Source organism: Tursiops truncatus, chromosome 20 (genome assembly GCF_011762595.2).
Source record: "Tursiops truncatus isolate mTurTru1 chromosome 20, mTurTru1.mat.Y, whole genome shotgun sequence".
Classification (NCBI taxonomy): domain Eukaryota; kingdom Metazoa; phylum Chordata; class Mammalia; order Artiodactyla; family Delphinidae; genus Tursiops; species Tursiops truncatus.
In genome coordinates, this window is record NC_047053.1 from 12,392,314 (window position 1) to 12,415,875 (window position 23,562).

General features: G+C 57.7%; 1 protein-coding gene across 2 annotated transcripts; it reads left to right on the forward strand.

Annotated features, from left to right (window-relative positions):
• The first annotated feature begins 6,201 nt into the window (after positions 1-6,201).
• Positions 6,202-22,173, forward strand: MNT (MAX network transcriptional repressor). Of its 2 annotated transcripts, XM_033846594.2 has the most exons (7): positions 6,207-6,334; positions 6,534-6,631; positions 11,763-12,321; positions 12,890-12,931; positions 13,077-13,188; positions 18,307-18,499; positions 18,638-22,173. In XM_033846594.2, the coding sequence occupies exons 1-7, from the start codon at positions 6,303-6,305 to the stop codon at positions 19,384-19,386; spliced, it is 1,785 nt and encodes a 594-aa protein (XP_033702485.1). In that variant the 5' UTR covers positions 6,207-6,302; the 3' UTR covers positions 19,387-22,173. The 2 variants fall into 2 exon arrangements, with proteins under 2 accessions (XP_033702486.1, XP_033702485.1); XM_033846595.2 differs by lacking the exon at positions 6,534-6,631 and having other exon boundaries at positions 6,202-6,334.
• Positions 22,174-23,562: the final 1,389 nt, after the last annotated feature.

Below are 23,562 nucleotides of genomic sequence, written 5' to 3' on the forward strand. Positions count from 1 at the left end.
TTATCATGGTATTGCAAGGCCAAACATTTTCATATATATATTATGTTACTTCATATATTTATTGTTTTATGAATTTTAAATTATGTTCTACGTTCACTTTTCTATCCAAGTATTCTTTTTGTTATTGAAATTGCAAGGGCACATCTTGCCAATATTTCCCTCCATTTTGTCATTTACCTTTTGTTCTTGTTTATGGTGGGTGATAATTATTTTGTTTTTACAGTCAAGGAGCTTTTAGAGGACTTATATAATCACATATGCCAAAACTGTTCCTTTATATTTTCTTTGTTTGCCTTTATGGGTAGAAACCTCTTTCACCACCCTTGGAGCGGAAAAATGTTTGCCTGTATTTTATTATGGCTCTTTTTGACATTATTTTTTACATTTAACACTTGCATTTATGTTGGTGTGTGTTGTAAGTTATAAGGACTTAATTGTGTTTAGTGAATGGTTCAGACTTATCACAGAGTAAACTCTTCAGAGAGATGACTGGTGAACTCTAGCACTGCTGTGTGAGGTGTCTGTGATGGGAACAGGGACTCAAGTGGGCTGGGGGCTGGGGGCTCGGGAACAGGGGTATGTACTATCCCAGCCCCCAGCCTGGAAGTGGGAGGAGAGGCACTGGCTGGAATGTGGCTCCTCGAGAGTCCTAGAGTGTCCCCAGCACTGCCCAGTATAGACTCTCCCAATGGGCCCCGGTCCCTTGGTAAGAAATCTGGTTGTGGGCATGGAGCTGAGCCCTGGATGGAGGCAGTCCAGCCAGTAAGAGGCCACTGGTCCAGGCCCTACGTACTCTTCTGAGAGAGCATCAGTCACTAGCGCAGGTAGCTGATATCTTGAGTTTTAAAGACTTGATCTGCAGGCTTGCTTTTACATGTGAGCTTGGATTGGCTGTGACCGAGGACCAGAGTCCTTTGTGTGGGGCACTGATTGCATTCCAGCCCCTCTGCCCTGGGAGGGGCCTTCCCTGTCTTTGACATCCACCACCCCCACTGATCCAGCTGGCTCTTGACTCTGATTGCAAGACTCCGCCTCCCTCTACTAATAACTTTGCCCAGTCTCACTCCCATGACCTGAATTAACTTACTCTCATAAAGCCACCTCTTGTTTGTCTTCAAAGGAGTAACTGAAGTCCTCATCCTTTCCCTTGTGCCTTTCCCCTTTGATCAGCTTCCTCCTTCCCAAGTCATCCATGGACCCCATCTCTCTAGCTGTACTGCTTGCTTGCTAGCCGCCTTGGTTTCTCAGAAAAGCTCAGAGTGTGTGTCTCCTCCCTTTTTGCTTCTGAACTGCATTTCTTTCCTTACTACTCAGTATCCACACCCAGGGCGGTTGCCTGGATAAAAATCTGCCCCTTTCCCCCAGTCACCTTTTCAAGCCAGACATAAGCGCCAGTGAAGAATGGCTGTCTACCTGGGCCTGATCTTCATTCCTCAGAGTGGCCTGAGGCAGTACAGTGTCCTCTGAGTCCCTGGATCCTAAGTTTGATTCTCTTTCCTTGCCTTCTCAGTCACCTGCTAAGCTTGTTTATCGGGCACCACTAAGCAAAGTCAATGAGTATTTCTGTCTTCAGCCAGCTCCCCATCATCAGCCATTTCTGTGAGGTTTTCAAGGACCCTGGACCCTCCTCCCCAGGCTGAGCTGTCCCACACACTCCAAAGAGAACCAGGCCACTTCTCATCCCAGCTAACACTAAGCAGCTTTGTGACCTTGGATAAAACACCTCTTGGGAGATGGGTCTAGGTGATTGAAACTCTTCCAGTTCTGACATTGTGTGAGCCAATGAAGAGGAAGTAGGTGAACGGGAAGGCTGGACTTGACTGTATCAGTTTCATAGGTTCAGGAGAGGTCCTTTGACAACTCACCAGAAGTAGAGGAAGGTGGGTGAAGACTTCAGTGAAAAGAGTATATCAGTACCCTTCCTTACAGATCTTTATATAGTCCTCTGATCTCTTGTGCTACATCCAGCATGGTGGGAGAGAGCAAAGCTTTACCTTTTCCGGGTATCGCTGTGGAATTGAGTTCAGCTCTGTGATCTTTTACCCCACTCTGGCTTACCAAAGTTCCCCTGGCCTTGGCTATGAAGATAGCCCAGTGTCTGGCACATGTTAGGCACACAGTAAATATTTGTGAAAAGAACGTCGTGTACTGTTGTACTGTGTCCCTGGGTGTACTAGTCTTCTGTCTTTCCCTCTTCATCTCTCAGCTTTCTCCCTTTGGTCTTGTTTTAACTATAATAGGTGAAAAGCTCTCCAAGACAACTTGCATAATTTGAGAAGTCAGGCCTACAGGGTTAGGACATTTGGGATCTGGTATACTTGTACTATGGCTTCACACTCTTTCCTTCATCTTATTGTTTTTATGTTTTGGAGGGTCAGGGAATTGATCTGCATAGCTCTTAGGGTTATGTATATATGTAGAGTTTTGTTGGGGTGAATGGTGGGGGGATCGGAGACAGCCTCATTAGGGAATGTCACTAGCTCAGCATATTAAACAATTGAGGGGGTTGGGAACTCCCTGGTGGTCCAGTGGTTAGGACTCAGCACTTTCACTGCTGTGGGCCGAGGTTTGATCCCTGTTCGGGGAACTAAGATCTCACAAGCCATGATGCCAAAAAAAACCAAAAACAAAACATTCAGGGGGTTGAACTGGGCCTTGGGGTACAAAAGACTTGAGGAGGAAGAGTGGAAATAGAAAATCCTCCCATGAGAATTACACAATGATGGATGGGCCAGGTTTCCTCCCGCCCCAAAGGTACTAAGCACTAGAAGCCATAAAGAAACTTTAGGAACAACTTTTTGGAAATGGCTGGGCTTTGGATTATTCCCCAAACATGCTAATCTTTCTGCTGAAACATCAAAAAGACTTTCCCTTGACTGAATAAATGGCCAGCTTCTACCTGAGCTCCACCCCCTTGCAACCGGAAGCTGGCTAAAATGCAACAGCCCTCCTATTCACTCCTCTCCTTTATCCTCCCCTCTCCTTTATCCTCCCCCTTGCCACAGGTATCTGTCTCCCATCCCCACAGTCCCTTCCCCAACAAGAATAACCTTGGTTCATGAGAAACTCTGGTCATTTTCAGGCTCCTGTTGGCAGCAACAGGCCCAGGAAAAGCCTCCTTTCTAAACCCTTGCTTTTTGCCTAACATACCCTGGCTGCTGTCCCCACATGACCCAAATAAACAGATGATCATGTGAAGCCAGGAAGGCTGTTTGTTTTAAATAACGAGCATCTCCACTAAGCTCTGGAGCAGATGGGTTATTGGGGACAAGGGAGAGGTTGGCATTTGAATTCTGTGTTCACCCCACTTTTATCTCCTGCTTCCCCACCCCTGAAGGAAAAGCTGTCTTCAGAGCACTACTTTTCAGAGGGGTGCCTTTGTGCTGTGACAGAGCTGGTCCCTGACGAGTCAGAAAAATTGGACTTCAGCCTCTAGAAGAGACTTCGGGGCTGTGCGAGTGCCATGACCACTTGAGGAAGGCAGAAGGGCACAGCTGGAGGTCGCTCTCTGAGCATCCTGGGCCACTGGGCAGAATGGTACAGTGCTGACCCCTAACAAAATGAGAACTTGGTCAGCAACATTATCTCAAGTCACTTACATATATAAGACTGTGTGTGTGTGTGTGTGTATACACACACACATATACACACACAGAGCAGGTATCAGACACCTTAAAGGAAGCAATGTTGGGACTAGCACAGATCTAGCCTTCCAAGGAGAAAAGCATTCATCCTGCAAATAAGAACTTGGCTGTTAGTTACTGCTCTGATCCCCTGTTGCTTTCCAGCTTCATCATAAAGCCAGTGTCACCCTGTCATTTGTGTGTAATGGCCCCTCTCTGCTCAGCTACAGATGGTGGGGCATTAAGTGTGCAAAGATCAGAGGCCCCTGTAGACTGGTTCTGGCAAACAACCCCCTTCCTCCTGTTCACTAGGTTCTTGATTTCCAGAATCTGTGCAGATTTTCTTTCCCTGGCATGCATTATGACCTCAAAGGAAAGGCACAAAGCCAGCAAGCATCATTTGTACACCTTTTATATGTGTCTAGCTCTCCTCTAGTTCCCCAGATAGGACTGTACCCCTCTAACGGCAAAGTGGGGATGGAATGGGATGGATTGATCTGCCACTTAGTCAACCTCATAAAGGTTTGCTTTCTGGCTTTGTATGATGGTGAAGCCCAGGCCACAAGATCCTGAACGCAACTGGCACTGTCCCACTCTAATTAGAACTGATTAGCAAAGAAAGGAATCTGGGGCCAAGATCCAGGGGTCTTAGGCTTGCGGGCATTGGGACAGCAGAGCTGGACATGCTCCAGGGAGCCCCAAATATGCCTTCAGCTTGCCTATGCCTGTCACTACCAACTGTACAGGTGGGGTTTGTGTGGCCTCCTGTGCAGTACAGCAGGGTTTCAGGTGAAGATTTTTAGTGTCCCCCCTCCCCCATCACAATATGTTAAGTGGTCAGACCCCCCCCTTCCCATGCGAGCAGTTTGGTAGTCCTCCACTTTTTTCTGTTTGACCCAGAACTGCCTTCAGAACAGTCATCCGTGGGGTAAGGAATAAATGCTGCTCCTGCGGGGCAAGGAGGAACTGGAATACTGAGTGACCTTAGACATGTCCCTTCTCGTCTCTGGGCCTCAGTTTCCTTATCTGAAAAATGAGAGAATTTGGGCAAGCTGACCTCAAAAAGGACTTTCTAATTGTATCCCCAGGCGCCCCCAAACTCTAGCACAAGAAGAGGCCGTAACGAGCGCCAGCCGGGGTCCCGGCCCCCGCAGCGAGTACGGTTGTGGCCGGGCCGAGTGGCCCCGCCCCCGCTCCCCGCCCGCGGCCTCAGTCGCCCAGCCACTGGGAGGGCCGAGTTTCCGCCTTCCACGTTGTTGTTCCCGATTTGCGCCACGCCCCCTTGGTCTGGGCTGTGGACGCTTCGCCGTAACCGCCCTCAGCCTGGCCCCAGAGCAAAGGGCGGCCTCTTGGATGGCACAGTTGGAGTCTCCACCCGCATCAGACACGCGTGGACAAAGACGAGAGTTTAGAGGAAGGAGAGAGAGAGGCTTGGTTTGAAAGGGAGGGTGGTGAAAAGGAAAGGGTAGGTCAGGGCACAACTGCAGAATTTCCCTCTCAGCGTCCCACCCTCCACACTGTGGCCCCATCCGCACCGGCGAATGTGACCCTTTAGACACTGGCCCTTTAAACAGAGGGCTGGCGGCGCGGGGTGTCCATGTGGAGCTGCTCCATGCCGTGTTGTCCTGCCCGCCCATTGGCCCGCGGCCCGGTGACATCGCCTAATAGGATGCGAACGCACTGCGGGGGGAGGAACGGAGACAAAACGCGGAACCGGATCTCCACTCCGCTCCCTCCGTCTGTTCTCTGGCAGCCTCCTGCCGTCAGCTCCGCCCAGGGGCGGATCCCGGGGGAATTGCGACAGCCTGGTGGTTGCAGGAATTAGGTCACGTGTGGGTAGGGAGCGGAGACCCAAGGGTCAGGCCAATCTCTACCATTCTAAGGTTTCCCTGACCTGGAATATCTTTATTTGAGCTAACTTAAGTCCTGAATTTTCCACCCCTCTTTCCCTCCAGCAGGACAAATTTCGTTGTGAATGACCCAAACACGCCGCCGTTGCTCAACTTGTGGCTGGCAATCGGGGCGGGGCGAGGCGGGAAAGCGGAAATGCAGGGCGCGAACCCTGCTGGAACTTCTCCCACCCCCACCCAGGCCACGTGTGCGCGCGCCGTCTCGAGTGGGCGGGGCCAGCCCGCCCTGGACCCCGCCCCTCCCTTCAGGAGACGCCGCGGCCCTGCGGGCGGGGGCTCCGGTCCGGGCTTTGGCTGCGGCCCCGGTGTAGTAGCGGGGGCGGCGGCCGGGGGCAGCGCGGCTCCTTCCCTTGTTGTGTGTGTCGGTGCCTCCTCGCCATCTTGTTGCAAAGCCTTTTCTTGTCGGCGGGACTCCTGGGGGCAGCGGGGCGGGAGGCATCAGAAGGGAGGAAGAGAGGGAGGGGAAGGAGGCAGGCAGTGCCGCCTTTTTTTTTTTTTTCTTGCATCAATTTTTTTTTAATTTGCAAATTACATTTTGCAAACATTTGGGGAGACCTTGATTTTTCTCCCCGTGCTCCCCCGTTCTTCCCTGTGGAGTGCGCTGTGCCGCCCAGTCCTGTTGCCCCCCGGAGGTGATCCCTCCCACCTGCCTGCCCGCCAGCCTGACCTGTGCCCGGTTTGCGGGCCGCAGTCTCGGCCCCGGCGCGCCCCCGGCAGCTTTCGGCGCGATGAGCATAGAGACGTTACTGGAGGCGGCCCGCTTCCTGGAATGGCAAGCACAGCAACAACAGAGAGCACGTGGTGAGCGGCCGGGCTGGGCCCCTGGGGCACCAGGGAAGGGGAGGCGAGCGACCCCGGTCCCCGATCCCACGCGAAACCGCGAGCGGTACCCCCCTCCCGGGCGGCCCGCGAAGCCGGGCAGTGCAAGAATCCACGCAAGAGCCGCCGCCCGGGGAGGAGTGTTGTGGGCAGTGAGATTAATGAATTCATTAACATGCAGGGAGGACCCGGCTCCTGTGGACGCCACCCCAGCTGCCTACCACCCCTTGTGCCACCTTTCGTGGGGGGCTTCTTTCCCGTGGGCCAGCGGCGCCCTCGGTAGGGCTGAGGATGTGCGAGCCGGGGGGTGGGGTGAGGAATGGTGTTGCGTGGGGGTGGCAGACCCGCGCGTGTGTGCGTGTATGCACGGGGGATGTGTGATGCGAGGCTCGATGAGAGCGGATGGATGGACGTGTACACGGGCGAGTGTCTAGTGCACACGAGTGGGCGTGTGTGTAATGGAGTGGGGGGTGGAATTACTCTACGCGGAGCAGCTCCCCGGCTTCCCTGGCCCTGTGCGGGGGGCGCTCCCGGCATATCTACGCGCCGCTTGGGGCGGAGGCGGCCTTTGCAGAATAAAATGACATCGCGTGTCTTATGATCCTGGCCAGCCCCGCCTGACCCCGCCTCTCAGAGCTGGGCTGGGTCGCGCGTCAAGGGTTTGGGTGAGAGCCGGACTGATTGGACATCTGCGAAACGGCCCGCAGGTCTCCGGGGGCAGCTCCCGGGCCCCCCTTGCTGCCCCCCACTTTAGCCGGTGTGGAATGTGGCGTGTCTGCGCGTTCCAAACCCGCTCTCGGCTGGAATGTTGCGTGTGCCTGCGTTCCAAGCCCGTTGGTTACACCGGGTGGTGACGTGGACCGGCCCCGCCCCCGACCACGTGCACGGGGGACACTCCCGCTGGGGACGGCGCAGCCCAGCCCCTCCCAGCCGCCTCGCGCTCGGCCGGGGGCGGGGCCTGGGCGGGGCTGGCTAGGGGCCTGGCGCCGGGTTGGGCCCTGGCTCTGGCCGCTGGGCATCTCCTTGGGAGAGCCTTTGCCCTACGAGGGAGGAGCCGAGCTCACCTGTCGGTTCTCCCCCCAAAGTCCTGTTTTTGATCCTGGGGCTAGGGAAACCCTCAGAATCACTGGACATATAGAGCTCACATACTCCCACTGACCCCCCCAAGACGTTCTCACCAGGGCTCCCTGGCAGCACCCCCGGCCGCGGTGTGGAATGAACTAGGCGAGAAGGGGCAAACTTTGGTGCTCTCTCGACAGCGGGGAGACGGAGATTTGCGATGCCCCCTATCCCCACGCGCCGTTGTTGGTAGACCCCAGCTTCAGGGTACTGCAGAAATAGGGACTGGGGGAAGACCTCCGTTTTCCGGACTGCTGCGAGGGCCGCAGCCCTGGCTCGGCGTGCGTGCAATATCCGGGGACTGCTGTTCTCTCCAACCGTCCCCCCCAAGCCCTTCGGCCGGGTCGGTTGTGGTGAAGAGAGTGCTTCGCCCTCCTTTCCTTTCTCTCTGCCTATTGTTGCTTCAATGATGAGTCATGCAGGAGGTAGTAGTGTGTGTTGTGTGCGCGCGCGCGCCTGCAGCGTGTACCGCCGCCGCCGCCGCTGCCGCCGCTCCAGCGGGCGGGGGAAGCAGCAGTGGACCAGGGGCGGGGGAGCGGCGGGTCAACCGGCCTCTCAAGGTCAAGAGTCACTCGAGATATGTGAGACCGACAGTGCTTGGGTTTTCGGAACTGATGGGCCAGGACGTCAGCTCACGCGCCCCTCCCCCTTGTCTTCGAGGTCCAGAGCAGGGTCAGGTGTTGGGCAGTGCAGGTGGTGACCGAGAATGTCTTGCGTGCCGGACCAGCGGCACGGGGAGGAGTGTGCACAAGATTTGGAGAGACTGAGTCACCTGCTGCCACCATCAGCACAATGCAATTCAGGAGTTCCTATTGTGTCCCTTCTGTGTACTGCCCACTGTGCTAGGAGGCAACAGGATTGACCCTGCTGTTGCTCCAAGGGAACACTCACTTCAGCTTCACTTTACCCGCAGGCTGGTTGGCCATATGGGGGAGGGGAGAAGACCCTCACTGTCATGTCTACCATGCTTTCCAAAATAAGTCAGTCCAGAGCTGACAGTAAGAACCACAGGGATGACTTGAGCAACACTTGGAAGGAACATGGGAATGGCTCTCCTCTAAGAAGTTGCAGAGCCCTGCCCCTCCTCCAGGTGGTGAGAACTGGGGACAGGGAGCTGAGGTGAGGCTTCTTGTTGGTGGGGCAGGGGGACTTAGGGGATGGATGGATGGATGCTGGAAAGCCGGGTTTACTCCAAAAACTCACGTGTAGATAGCCAGACCTGGCTGCAGCAGCTTAATCTCTGCAGTTCATTATTTTCTCTTACTAGAGGTTCTGTCCTCTAACTTGGGGTGGGAAAAAATGGGAGAGAAGGGGGTGCTGGTGAGCCGGCTGACCAGAACTGCTTTCTGGGGGTGTGTACCTCATGGGCAGCCCTGAACAGGGATCCTCTCATCTGGGCCCCCGTTCAACCTCAAGCCTCAAGTGACAGTTTATTGACCTAGACCAGCCAGTTTGCTCAAATGATGAACCGAGGATGTGTGTGCATGTGCGTGTTTGTGCACGAGGGGAGAGAGGAAAGGGCAAGGCCATCCTGGTGGCCAGCAGGAAGGCCTGGTCATTTCCAGCAGTCATGGGAGTGACTCAAATGGGACCCTCTTCTCTACCTGAGCTAGTCGCACCCTGTGCCTGCCTCGTGCACCAAGCTCCCTGTTACGTGTAGAAGGGGAAAATGCCCCTGAACATTGGGGGCCACCACCTGGTGTGGACTCCTCTGGCCCCAGGTCTGTGCCTGCTGAGCCCCTAGGCCACAGTGGCTTGGGGGAAGCTCAGAGCCCATACTCTTCACTGTCGGCCTGGACCCTTGGCCCCTGGATCACCCAGAAGGGTCATGCAAAATTCACTGGGGGCAGCTTCTGGGCAGAGCCCAGGGAAGGTGCCAGAGTATGTGTGTGAGAAGAGGGGTGCACCCAAGGGTGCAGCAGAGCATTATTTTGAAGAGCCTAAACCCATATTTACTAAAACCCAGTTCGCTCTCCCCACTTTGTTTCCCCCGCCCAGTGCACAGGAAGGGGGTCAGTGCTGGGTGGGGAATGAAGGCAGGAGGCTGTAGTGGGCTGGATCTGGCCTGGGGCGCCCCCTCTTCTTCACCATCAGTTAAGCTTTTTCATGCTGATCCAGGTGTGATAGAGCTTGGCCATTCACCTGGGTCCTTCCTGGCTTCTGTGAAACGTGCCTGCCTGGCCCTGGAAGAGAGAGGGTAGGTGAGAAGGAGGTTGCCATCTCCTGGGTGCGCTTTGGAGTTGACTTAAAATATGGGGAATACGAGGTTTGCCTTCATTCTAGGTTCCCAGAGCACCTGGTCTTGGGGTTCGGGGCCCTGTCTGTCCCCCTGCTTGTGGGAGAGTGGAACACTTGCTCCAAGGCCAATGAAAGTTCAGGTCCTGGATCAAAGGAATGGAGATGGGGCTGTTTTGGGCCCTGAGCTCCAGGACCTTGTCTTGGGGGTGGGGTGGGGGGAGGTGGGGAGCGGACTGGGGATGTCCCAGGCTGGGCCTGAGAAGGGTTCCTTTCCCAGTGTGGCCTGTGGGAAGCAGGAGCGCAGAGAGCTGGTTTTCTCTGGGCCTGTAACAGAAGCCAGTGCTGCTGGCTTCAGCAGCAAGCTGGTGCAGGCCTGCCGGCTTCCCTTCCTGAGGGGCAGGGGAGACGCGGAAGAGGCCGTGCCTGCTGACTCCAGCCCTTGAATGCTGGCTGCTGGGAAACCACTGAGTGCTTGCCCTCTCAGAACACTTCCCCGTACTTCCTCCTTCGCCTCTTCTTCTCTGTGGGAGGGAGGCGCTCTGAGCAGGCCTGGCTCACACTCAAGTCGTTGATTGGCCAAAGGGCCCTGAGGCCTCACGTTCTGGGGGGGGTGCTGAGCCCAAAGACCTGTGTGGTGGGGTGCTCTTCTCCCCAGGGGGCACTTAGCTAACCTTGCCCCCTAGCCCCACCCCTTGTGGGTGGTGTGTTTGGGGGTGGTGTGTTTGGGGCGTGTCGGCCCTGTGCTGTCAGCTCTGTTAGTCAGCAGCGTGGTGAATCGGGACAGGAGGAAGGGCTGGTTGACCAGCCTGCTCCCTGGCCTGGGGGCTTCAGCCGCTCCCCTGGGCCCTGGCCCAAACCTGTAGCCTGGGAACTAGAATGGTGGGGGGCAGGGTGGGGATGGAGAGGGGCCTCTGAATCGGGAGGGGCCTCTCCCTTTGCCCTGTTCTCAGCCCACTGCTGAGCAGGCCTCTCTTTCTGGCGGAGCTTTTGGCAGAGATGCTGAACTGAGGCGTGCAAGGTTGTTGGAGCTCACTGCCCTGTTCAACCCCCGTTTAAAAGCCCTGCTTTCCTTTCTGCTTGCCTCTTACTTTCTTACTTTTGTAGTTTTTGCTGCTGGTGGTGGTGGGGAATAAGTTCCAGCACAACAAAGGGCAGAGAAGGACCAGGTGCATTTTGGGTATAGACCTTGAGGAAACAGGCTTTGGGACCTAGCCTCGGAGTCCGGAGTCCTGGGCCTAGTTTCCTCACGTGGGAGCTGAAGGTGATATCCCTGCCCTGCTTGCGCTGTGGGGCTCTTGTGAGATACAGGGTGTGTGTGTGTGTGTGTGTGTGTGTGTGTGTGTGTGTGTGTGTGCGCGTGCGCACGCGTATAGACACCTAGTGAGCATACGTTGGCACAGCAAGTACCAAGCATTCACCAGGTGTCAGAAGACCTGGCTGGGTTTAGCCCCAGTTTTACCTTTGACTCACAGTATGACCCTCAACAAATCATTTTGCCTCTTTGAGCTAATTTATCTCATCTATGAAATGAAGGTACCGCCTGCCCTCTAGAAGGTACCTCCCCAGAATCTAGGATTTGACCACTTCCTCTATTCTCCTGGTGGCCTGTGAGGTCATTTGTGGGCGGGCCTTTACTCACCTCATCTATCACTCCCTCCCCTTAGCCTTGCAGCCCCTGCTCATCACCTGCTTACTTCAACATTCAGGGTGCCTGGCCTCCAGCACCCTCACTGACAGCTCCTGCTCGGCCTTTCCACAGCCTCTTTCTTCCCCCAGCCTGGATTGTTATCCCTGTTATTTGTCGTATCCCCTCACCCCACCCCCGTCTATGAGCTCCCCAACAGCAAGGACCAGGAGTCTGTTTTATTTGATCACTGCTGTGTCCCCAGCGCTTAGCCCAGTGCTGAACTATCGAGTGTGGATGAGTATTTGTGGTGTCACCGGGTGCTGCCTGGGATGGGGTCAGAGGAGGGGTTGCACCTGGAGGACAGGTGAAGCTGGGGCCCAGGACCGCCGGCCCTGCTGAGACACCCCTGGCGTTCTCTCTGTGTAGAGGAACAGGAGCGGCTTCGCCTGGAGCGGGAGCGGGAGCGGGAGCAGCAGCAGGCCAGCAGCCTGGCCAGGCTGGCCCACGCCCTGCCGGTGGAGGAACCCCGCATCGAGGCACCGCCCCTGCCTCTGTCGCCGCCCGCGCCCCCGCCGGCACCCCCGCCCCCGCTGGCCACCCCCACCCCACTGACTGTCATCCCTATTCCTGTAGTGACCAGCTCCCCTCAGCCTCTGCCCCCGCCCCCACCTCTGCCCCTGGCACCTCGCCAGCCGGCTCTGGTTAGCGCCCCTGGACTCAGCATTAAGGAGTCGGCCCCCCTTCCCACCAGGCCGCAGGGGCCCACTCCTTCTCCTCTACTGCCGGACTCCAAGGCCACCGTTCCACCCACTGGCAGCCCCAAGCCTTTGCAGCCCCTCCCCACACCCATCCTGACCATCGCCCCACACCCTGGAGTCCAGCCCCAGCTGGCCCCCCAGCAGCCACCCCCGTCCACTCTTGGGACCCTGAAGCTGGCACCCGCTGAAGAAGTCAAATCCAGCGAACAGAAGAAGAGGCCTGGGGGGTGAGTGAGGTGTGGCACAGGGGCTGGTGGGATGGAAAGGAGAACCAACGGCCCACAGCCTGAGCGGTGTGCAAGAGAGAAAGTACCCTCCCAAGCTAGCCTGGCAGAGCCACGGCCCTGCCTCCCCAGCCCAGAAGCGCCTTCCTATATTTGGATATGTCCTCACCCTGGGAGTGGGGAATGGTCATTGCCCTCTGTTGTTCTCAGGCTTCTGTGTTTTCTGACGCCCTCCAAGGTTGAGGCTAATGGCATTTCAAGGCCTTTGGACAGGGTATTGGATTATGGGGCTCTTGGGTAAGGGCCGGGGTCCACTGGCTATCCCAGGAGCCCTTCACAGGTGCATGGATGTGATGGAAGGTAAAGGGGTTGTGAATTACGAGCCTACATGTGCCCTCCAGGGGGTGTATGCCCCACGAAACAGGGCGAACAACTGAACAGCTCTCATCGCTGCTTCTCTAGAGAGACAATGTCAGGGACAAAAAGCCTGTGGCATTTGGGGGGGGCAGGGGGTGGGAAGGCCGCCTAATTGGGCCCTCCTCCCTGAGCCCCCTGTCTGTCTGGATTTCAGAATCGGAACCAGAGAAGTCCACAACAAGCTGGAGAAGAACAGGTGTGTGTGTGTGAGCTTGTGACTCTGGGCCCGCCCCGCGAGCTACGGGGACGGTCCGTCCGTGGTCCCCAAGCTCTCCTTAGGCCTTCCCTCCCGCCCCTGGCCCCCTGGCGTCCGGCTGACCGGCGCTGCTTCCTCTCCCCAGGAGGGCCCATCTGAAGGAGTGCTTTGAGACCCTGAAGCGCAACATCCCCAACGTGGATGACAAGAAGACATCGAATCTGAGCGTGTTGCGCACGGCGCTGCGGTACATTCAGGTATGGGGGAGGGAAGCAAGGCCCAGAAGAGGGCGGGCGACGGACGCTGCGCCGGCTTCCTGCGCGCCCCGCCTCCCCTCCGCGGCCCCGCCCTCGCTCCCTCACCGGCTCCCCCGCCCGCCTCCACGCGGGCGCCGAGCACATGGCCCGGCTGACGTCAGCGGGGCTCCCCGCCCGGCAGGGGGCGGGGGACCGGCGCGCGTGCGCAGGGGAGCGCGGTGGTGGCGCTCGGCTCCCCTCCCCCGCCGGGCTGCCCCGCGGAGCCCCGCGATCGGCACGGTCCCTGCGGCTCAGTGTCAGTTCGGTCCGCGGCCCTGCCTTACCGCCTGCCGCGCGTTAGTGCCCCGGCGGGTGGGAAGGCGTGGGGTGGCCGGCGCCTCCACCGCGCCCGCCCGCAGTGCCTGGGCGGGAACTGGTTTCAGCCTGAGACTATCACGGGGTGGGGGGGGCTGGGCGTGGCTCGTTCCGCAGGGTGGCGCCCTTGAAACACCTTCCCCCCCAGCCCGCGACTTGTAGCCCAGACGGACCAAGATCCTTGCAGTAAGCGCACGGAGGTGCCACCCCCTGACTTTGGGGGGTAAACCTAGGGGAGGGTGGAATGCGGCAGTCTGCACGACGAGAAGCCCCGGGGTCACCTAACCTAAAGGCTTACGTTCTCCTTCCCTCAGGGTTTAAAAGAAGCTCTTTTTTAAGGGACCCTCCTGGCCGTGTGTCCCTTGCCTTTGGGCATTGGCTCCTCTCCGCAGTACGGGGCGGGGGGGGCACCGCCAGATAAGACCGTTGCCGTGACGGCCCGAGTTTCGGTTTCCCTGGAAACCGAGGGTTCCGCGTGCCGGGAAGGAGGCTGTGGGGGTGGGGCGAACGGCCGTGCTCGGCTGCCCTGGAGACAGCCGGAGGTAGCCGTTGGGGAGTGGGAAGGACTTAGGGCTCCCGGGCTGCGGAGGCGGGGCAGCCTCAGGGTCTCCCAGTCGGCGCTCTTGGGAAGCTTGGGGGCTGGGCGGCATCACGCCCCGGGTGGGCCACCCTTTCCCCGGCCTCAACTACCTCAGGGGTCACAGCCCTGAGGTAACCGGAGCCAGACTTGTTGAAGGAGGGGGGCGGAGGCGCTGCTTCGGGCCTGCTCCCAGCCGGCAGTTCCCTCCCCGCCTTCCGCGAACGCGCGCCCTTCCGCCCGCCCTCCGGACGAGGTGGAGGGGCTGGCGCCCTTCCAGGCCGCTTCCCGGCACGGGAGGGGAGGGGCCGGGCCCGCCGATTGGCAGAGCTGGGCAGGGGGCGGGACTCCTGCGCGCGCGGAGGGCGGGTGCGGCCTATGGGGAGTGACGCAGCAAAGCCGGGTCCGCGTGGGTGCGCGCGTGCTCCGGGAGGGGCGGAGCCTCGGCAGCCGAGAGGGAATGGGAGAGAGAGAAGGGGGGAGGGGACCCAACCTCGGGTTTCAGAGGCGAGGATCCCCGGGAGGCTTTTTTCTGGGAAGTTTCTGCAGAACTTGGGTTTGAGTCTAAATTGCTAGTCTTTCAGCCGTAGGAAGTCATGTAGCCCGGGAGCAAACCCCTGTCTAAATTATTTGACATTTTCTGTCAACATCGGTTTTCTCTTCTGCACTGCGATGATGCTAAGTGGGAAGAAGCAACAGTATCTTCGTCATAAAGATGTGAGGAGGATGGGCCGTCTATAAATATTAACTTGATAGCAATTATTGAGAAGTAGGAAGGATGGAATGGCGCGTTCCTCCCTGTAGGCACGTACTTAGGTCCGGAAGCCTTGATTGCGAGACGGTGGATTTGAAAGTAAGTCAGAAATAAGAGACTCAGTAGAGCCAGCAGACTTGGGATTTGGGGCTGGGCTGAGTGGGAAGCAAGGTGGACCCAAGCTGTCCATAGAGATACTTGTCCTGGGGCTAGCAGTGGAAGCAGAAATGCTGGAAAACTTAACAAGCCTCTCTGTAAATCCTCAGCTTCATTCATTTACGCATCCAGGTACTTTTGGACAGCCCTGTGTCTGATTGGGAGGCTAGAAAGTGGGGAGCAAAGGAAAAAATGTGGATCTCTGTCCTTAGGTTGGTCTTGCAGCAGAGTATCACATAACCAAACAGAACTCTTTTACGAGGGCGTAGTAGGGATAGGGGTCACAGGATCTGGGGAGTTAGGGAAGTTGCTGCTGAGGAAGGGGCATTTGAGCTGGGACCTGAAGGCCAGGGTGACCGAGACAAGTGGAGGGCAGAAAGCCCAGTGCAGACCAAAGTTTCTCCAGTAGGAGGAAGCGGGATGCATTTTTGGAAGTTAAAGGTGGTCAGGAGGGTTGCTGTGCAGAGATGGAGGCAGCAGGGCACCAGATGGGAGTTGGAAGGGAGTACTGGAGAGACCACGTAGGGTGGGGAGACTGAGGGCTTTGGTTGTGTGCTGAGGTGGGAAGCTATGGGAAAGCTGTAGCCCCCAGCCAGACCCACAGTACCTTGGAGGTAGTAAAGGATTTGAAGACAGTATCAGTGAAGTGGACAGAAACAGGAAGAGGAGTAGGCAGGTACCAAACCACGCATCCAGTAGTCTTAGAAAGGAAATGGGTTTGGAATGAAGCAATGGGGACAAAAGTTAGACCCTGGGAAAGCTTTCCAGGGATCTCTAGGCCTGTGGAGAGCTGGACTAGGTGAGAACTGGAGGTCTGGGCCCCTGACATCCTCTCTCCCTGAGCCGGCAGTCTACGCTCCCCACTAGCTAGCAGGTAGCATTCCGGACAGGCACTTCCAGCCCCCTGCATCCAGGTTTGAGTGAGGGCTGACTCACCCCAGGCCTCATCATTAATGTGGCCCCATCCAATTGGCATGTCTAGCACTGGCCTCTCAGGGTAGAACCAGGTGAGAAGCAGGTGTGTGTGTGTGTGTGTGTGTGTGTGTGTGTGTGTGTGTGTGTGTGTGTGTGTGTGTAAATCAGGGCAGCGGGGAATCTTTCTGGCAGAAATATGGGGAGAGACAGGTTAATCTCAAAGCCAGGATGATAGAGAGCTGTGTGTGGCCTGGGACTGGCAACAAGTATAAAAGGTGTAAAGCTGCCAGATCTCAGGTCAGTACAGAGCATCGCTGTGTCTGGGTTGCGTGTCACAGGCATTACCGTTTGAGGCATCTCTGACTTGTGAGGCCAGGAATGTAAGCAGTTTGGGGCTGCAGGAGGGAGCGTGGGGAAGTTGGGCCCAGTTGGTGTGTGGAGTTGAAGCCGTTGCTGTGCCAGGGTGGTCAGGTGAACAGTCAGAAAAGGCTGTTGCAAAATTGCCCGAAGGAACTGGAATCAGGGGAAACTCAAGTCTAATGAGAGACTGTGATTCTCCTGTAATGAGGCGGAGAGACAGGGTAGAGGTGGGTACCAACACGCTCGGGTCGTCACAGATTGTTCCCCCGAGGCTAAGACATCACTCATGGCTCTGTCCTGGCCACTGGTAGCCTTAGGGGATGTAAGGTAACCGCAGAACAGTCCTTGCCCCGCTCCCAGGGTTGGACAGGGACAGCATGTATTGAGATGGAAAAACAAAACGTGGAATATTTAGGGGCTCGTGTGAGCCAGTGTCAGTCTCAATGCTGACAGTCTCATTAAACGCTCAGCGGTGTGGTGCCAGTGCCAAGAAGGGCTTGAGGGCAGGAGGATGTACCGGGAGGATGTGGGATGGGGATGGAAGTGAGGAGGTGGGGGCCCAGAGGTGGGCCTGGAGCACAAGCAGGTAAGACCTGGAGGGGTGAGAAGGGAGGATGTGTGTGTGAGCCAGTGGGCTCCACACTTGGCTGTGAATGGCAAGCCTTGGAAGCGAGAAGCTCAGGAGCAGGTCAGGTAAGAGACTCAGGGAGCAGCCAGCAAGATTGTCCTTGCTGTCTGGTGGACCCAGCAGTCATGATGCGCCTGGGCTGAGGAAAAGCTGGCAACAGGGAGGCCTGCAAGATTGAAGATGAGATGGTTGGATAAAGTGTCAGTCGGGAGGTCACAGAGGACAAGGAGAGAGTCTCGGTGTGGAAGGGAGTTGAGCAACAGGACAGGAGCCGGCAATTCAGAGCTGCTAATAAGCATCGTTCGAAGGGAAGCTGGAGACACTTCTGACAGGGGAGCATTGCCACAGTCTGGGTAGCGGGGCATCCAGCACCTGCGGGAGGGTCGACCTGAGAGCTTGCCTGTGGCCCTGGGGGAGTTGAAGGGGAGATGGTGCCGTGGACAAGGGAGCTCTCTCCAGTGTTCTTAGTGAAGTGGGTAGCCTCAGTGTCACGGGGGAGGAGCTACCTGCGACCTGTCGTAAAGGACGGAGCCTCTCCAGGGGTGCTCAGGTGGAAGCAACGGTGCTGTCCTCCCAAGAGCTGTTTCTCATTGGCCGGGGCAGCTCAGGGGCAGGTGTGGAAGGAGGGGCACATTGCAGGGCCTGGGGTAGCTCCGCAACCTGGGGCGTCTGGAGGGCTGCGGGCAGCGTGGACGTAGAGCAGTATGGAGAGGCGGCACAGGTGGGCACTGTGGGGAGGAGCCCAGGAGGTCGGAGAGGAGGTGCACAGCCAGCAGCTGTTAGGGACGACATAGAGAAGGTCGAGGAGATGAGATGGGGGTCTCAGAATCTGGTGGCTCATCCTCCAAGGGTATTGAAGTTAAGGAGACTAGTGAATGATGAAGGGAGAGAAGGGCAGGGTCGTCTGGGGATCTTTGAGGCATGGGTTCCATGGAGGGTAGCTTGTGGCATCTGTGAGTGACAGGATGGTGTGAATAACAGTGGGGGCCTTGGGCACCACTGAGAAATCTGTTACCCTTTCCGTTCTGCTCCGCAGAATGGAGGGAGGTGCCGCCAGGACGGTGGATGGGGCAAGAGGCAGCGAAGCCCCTCAGGACGGAGTTGATGTGGGGGTAGGGGAGGGACTGACCTGGATCCACACCTGCCTGAGAGCCCACGGTTGCCAGGTGCTGGGCCTCCCTAGGCAGAGCCGTGGACCAGGAGGCAGGTGTGGTCTCCAACAGCCCCCGTCCGCCCGGGCCCCTGGTCACTGCGCAGCTGCCCCTGGGGGCCAGGTGATCTGGAGGTGAGGGCAGCGGCAGGAGGTGTTTGTGGTACCGTGGGCCCCGTGGCTGCCACTCAGGATACCTTGCTGTTACTGGCTCTGTTCTCCAGTCCCTGAAGAGGAAGGAGAAAGAATATGAACATGAGATGGAGCGTCTGGCGCGGGAAAAGATTGCCACGCAGCAGCGGCTGGCGGAGCTCAAGCATGAGCTGAGCCAGTGGATGGACGTGCTGGAGATCGACCGCGTGCTCCGGCAGACGGGCCAGCCTGACGATGACCAGGCCTCCACCTCCACTGCTTCCGGTGAGCTCCACCCCCCACCCGCTCCGTGTCGGCCCCACCCCAGCCCCATAACGTTCGGGCCCCCAGGGTCATCTGCTCCTCCAGGCTCTCCCTGCCAAGCCCTTCTGACCTGTACCTATCCGCGTGCCCCCCCCACAGAGGGCGAGGACAACATAGACGAGGATATGGAGGAGGACCAGGCCGGCCTGGGCCCACCTAAGCTGAGCCATCGCCCCCGCCCGGAGCTGCCGAAGCCACCACCCAGCACTGCGGCCACGCCTCTGCCTCCCCACCCCCAGCCTGTGGCCCTGTCTCCTGCCCACCTCCCCGGGCAACAGCCGCCGCCGCCACAGCAGAAGACACCTCTGCCAGCCCCTCCCCCGCCCCCAGCTGCCCCGGCCCAAACGCTGGTGCCCGCTCCAGCCCATCTGGTGGCTGCGGCTGGGGGAGGCTCCACGGTCATTGCCCACACCGCCACCACCCACGCCTCAGTCATCCAGACTGTGAACCATGTTCTGCAGGGGCCGGGTGGCAAGCACATCGCCCACATCGCCCCCTCGGCCCCCAGCCCTGCTGTGCAGCTGGCGCCCGCCACACCCCCCATTGGCCACATCACGGTGCACCCTGCCGCCCTCAACCACGTGGCCCACCTTGGCTCCCAGCTGCCCCTGTACCCGCAGCCTGTGGCGGTGAGCCAGCCCGTGGCGGTGAGCCACATCGCCCACACCCTCTCACACCAGCAAGTGAATGGCACGGCCGGGCTGGGGCCCCCGGCCACAGTCATGGCGAAGCCAGCCGTAGGGGCTCAGGTGGTGCACCACCCCCAGCTGGTGGGCCAGACAGTGCTCAACCCTGTGACCATGGTCACCATGCCCTCCTTCCCGGTCAGCACGCTCAAGCTGGCGTGAGGACGAGGCCACTCAGAGGCCCCCTGTGGGGGCAGGGAGGGAGACCTGTCCCCCACTCTCCCACCCACCAGCTCCACACATTCCAGCCAGGCCCAGGCCCGCCCCACCCATACCCACCCCCAGGCCTCCTAGGGGAAGGGGGTGCAGAGACTCTGAGCCAGGGGAGGGAGGGGCCTCCCCAGGGAGCTGGGCACAGGGCAGGGGGTCACCCCACTGCACTAGGACTTGACAAAGTGATGAGAGACGCTCTGGCAAACGTGCCGCCTGTCCGGCCTGGTGCCAGCTCCAGAGCCCTTCCCGCCCCCCATCCCCGGAAACCAGTGCGATGTGGACATCGTGTTCTCCCGCTTCCCCCTGCCCACCTTCCTGTGCTGCTGCTGCTGCTATTGCTCTGTCTGGTGAGATGGCTGAGCGCCCGGGCCCTCCCCTCCCAAGCTTCAGCTTTCTCTTCCCTGGGTTCTGGAGGGGAAAGGGGGGAAGCAGAACTGAAGCACCTTGGCCCGGAAAGCTGGGGACTGAGTGGGGGCCCTGCTCTGAGTACAGGTGACAGATCCTAGGATGTGGCTTGTGTGGAGTCCCACAGACTCCAGACAGGTGGGTGCCCCAGCCTGGAGCTCTCCAGCCTGGTTGCAGTCGTTGAGACTCATCACAACAAACTAGTAAAGACAGTTCTCTACTAATAGTAAACCAAACCCAAGCCCTTGCCAAGCTTCCCAGGCCCCTCAACCCTCGCCCCTGGGCTCCCGTCTTAAGGAAGGCAGGCTGAGGGCGGGGGCGGGGAATGAGGAGCTTGGCTGTCTCCTCCTGCCCCGCCTTGACCTCCAGCCAGGTCTGGACTGAGAGGAGGGTGCTCTGGACCCTGTCCCCATCCCTGGACTTGACTCTTGGCTTCCAGAAAGTAGAGAGGAGGTCTGGCCTCTGTTCGGTACTGTGCACTCCCCGGAGGGATGAGTACACCTGGACGCCTCCTTGCTGCCTGGGAGATGGACCAGCGTCTGGTCTGGGTTCCAGGAGCCTGAAGCCACACTGTTGAGGTAACCAGGAAGTTAAAATCCAGGGGCTTGGCCCTGGGGACCTGTGGGAGGGAGCATGGCCAGACCCGGGAGGACTGTTGTTTCTGACCCAGCTTCTCCATCGCTGGCACCATCTTTCTTTGCTCTGAACGTCCCCCTTTCTCCAGCAGGCTGTTCTGAGCCTGCCCTCCCCAGTGGGGGCTGCTGTGTGCCACCACCTTCCTGCGAGGAAAGGTCCTCAGCTGGGCCAAGGGCGGGGCTGAGCTTGCGGTGGGGAGGAGCAAGGGGGCCTGTGTGTAGGGGACGGTTTTCCCTGCCTTCGCCTCAGCAGACTGCTTTGGCTTCTCTTTTTACGTGCATATTATTACAAGTGGCCTTGTGTCAGACACACTCAGTTACACATGTGCACACTTGGCTCCCCACCTGGACACACTCACCAATGGCCTTTCAGAGTGTCTGTGGAGGGGGAAGCCAGTGTTCCTGGGTGTGAAGTTTGAAATGACAGCCTGGGGAGGGGGACGCTGAGGAGGCCAGCAAAAGTCTTCAACAGATTGAGCCACCTAAGAACTCCCTTTCAGTTCCTTTTGGTCCTGGAGACCTACCTGGGGACCGTTTCCTTGTCTCCTGGGGTGGGGAAAGGGAAGGCCTTCTGGACACCTCAGAGGTTTCTAGGAGGGCACCCTGTACCCCCCCCCAAATTGCGGCTCCCCCCTCACACTTGCCGCCTTTCTGCACCTGCAGCCACTGCCACTACCACCCTGTTTGGGGCGGAGCTGGTTTCACTCTTCCTGGTGTGATTATGTTAGAAAGAGCAGAGGGAGAAGGGCAGGCCTGGCCCCCAGGAACAGTCAGAGAAGTACTGGCGAGCCGTCCTCCTCTCAGCTCTGCTCACCTTGAAACTGTCCTGTTAGCCAGTTGCCCCTCGGGCCTGCACAGATACCTCATCCGCCCGCGCCCCTGCCCCTCCCCGCCCCCACTGCAGCAGTGCGGGCCTCGGAATCTAGTGCCGAATGACTATGTCCAGATTGGTGACGATGGGTGTTGTTGCTGTTGTTTTTGTTGTTTTCGTGAACGCTGTGACGCTGTGTGCCCAAGAGGGCAGCCTCCACCCAGCCCTTCCTTGGGCATCTCCCCTGAGAGCTGTCAGGACCACATCTGTCCTCGCCCCGTGGGACCGCCTGCCCCTCCCCTCCCTAGCCCTTCCAGCCTGGGGGATGCGTGCGCACGTGCGCACGCACACAAACACACACACACACATCTTACCTCTCATGCGTGTTTTACTTTTTGATGTTCAGAGTGGCTCACTGGCTGGGAGTCTTTACCTCGGGGAGATGGGGAGGTTGGTTCCTTGGGGGGCCAAAGAAGGGCAGGGAATTCCTGGAAGGGAATTAGGGGTCCCCATAACCCCTGCCCTTTCCAGGAACAGCTTCTTCTTCCCCCATCCCAGAGTCCCACCCCCATGCCCCAAAGAGGTGGCCCTTGTTTACAGTGAGGACTTGGTCACTGTGTCTCTTGTTTCCTAAAATATAAATTGTAGCGACCCCAGACTGTAGAGATTTTTATGTGTTTGGATACATCTGCTGTGTGGGAAAAAACAAACAAAAAAACTACAAAAACCCTAATTTTGTACATATTGTATTTTTACTATTGAACTGTATTCTAGTGGCTGTTCATGCTCCAAGACATTAGGTATTGAGACATGAATACTATCCATGTAATAAGCACTTGCCTGGAATAAAATATAAAATTGAAATAAACCTGCACTGAAACCCGAGACGGAGCTGCCACCTGCAGCATCTGGGTCATTTTGTTGCAAAAGGAGGCAGAGACCTTCAGGGAAGGACCTCCAGCAAGAAGCAGTAGCATCCTTTCCCTGTTGATGGGTTGGGGGCAGAGCCTTCAAGGAGATTCTAGGCTGATGGAGTTTAGAAAAAAGATGAGGGACCTTACTGTTCTGATCCCAAGGCTGAATCCTCGAGCTCTGAGAACTGCAGTTCTGGTCTTCCTCATGCTTTTGCAATACTTTACACTTCCTCAAACCATTTTTACCAACACTATCTTGTTTCATCTCCTAACAGCTCGGTGAAGGAAATAGGCCAAGAAATAGCAGATGAGGAAACAGGTTCGGGGTGGCTGAGTGACTTGCTAAGGTCACATGACCAGCCGGGGACCTTGTGGAGCTGCAGTCCGATCTCAGCTGGTGCGGAGCTGTCCCCAGGCACGTGCCACCCTGTCCTGGGTCTGTCATGGAGCCGGGGATCCTGAACTCCAGAAAGTTCCAATGGGAAAGCTGGAGGATCCTTTCACACGAGGGCTTCCTGAGACAGGGTGTACTTCTGGGGTTGTAGTTAGGACAGGTCATCTGGGGAGTCTGTAAGGCTGTCCTTTCAGGGAAAGGAACAAGAAGATGAAGTTGGAGGTCAGGGGTCAAAGAGCCATGTCCTAGGCTGAGCCTTGAAGACCTTGGTCCTTGTAACGACATCTTTTCTCCCCAGTTTAGGAGAAGCCACCCATTTGGCAGGCTGGTAGGTGGGGAGGTAAGGGAGAGTGAGATCAGGGAGCAGTCAGCTGGGCTAAGCTGTAGACCAGCCAGGCCACTGCTCTAACTCCCTGACACTTGCCCCGCTCCCAGCTGCAGCCCGGACAACTGACTCAACTTCTCTTCCTGGGGTGGGTCTGAGGATGCATGTGGGGATGTCATCGTGGGGAAGGGACTGGTGGCCACCAATGCCGCAGGGTCCCGTTCTCTGAAGACCCGACCTCAAGAAAGGCCGGGCTCGGTCCTCCTCCCCACTACCCTGCAACCCGCCAGCTCCTTTCATTTGTGAGATGCTTACTCCCTCTGCTGGTAGCTCCAGGAAGTGGTCGGTCCCTTCCACTTTAGGGAAGGCCTGGGGTAAGGGTTAACGTAAACTGAGTGTCAGATGCTGTGCCCAGCACTGGGGACAAAGATGAAGACTCTACCCCTGGCCGTGATGACGCAGTTTCAGCTGAGGGCTACAGTACCTTACTCATGCTTCCTGCTACTTCTTTCCACACACAGCCCCCAGCAGACCCATCGTTTTGGCTGTGGGATTCGCTCTGGCCCTAGAAGCTCAGTCTGGGGTCTGGGAGTGCCAGCACTTCTGGGTGGAGCAGAGAAGAGGTGGGAGTGTGTGAAGGA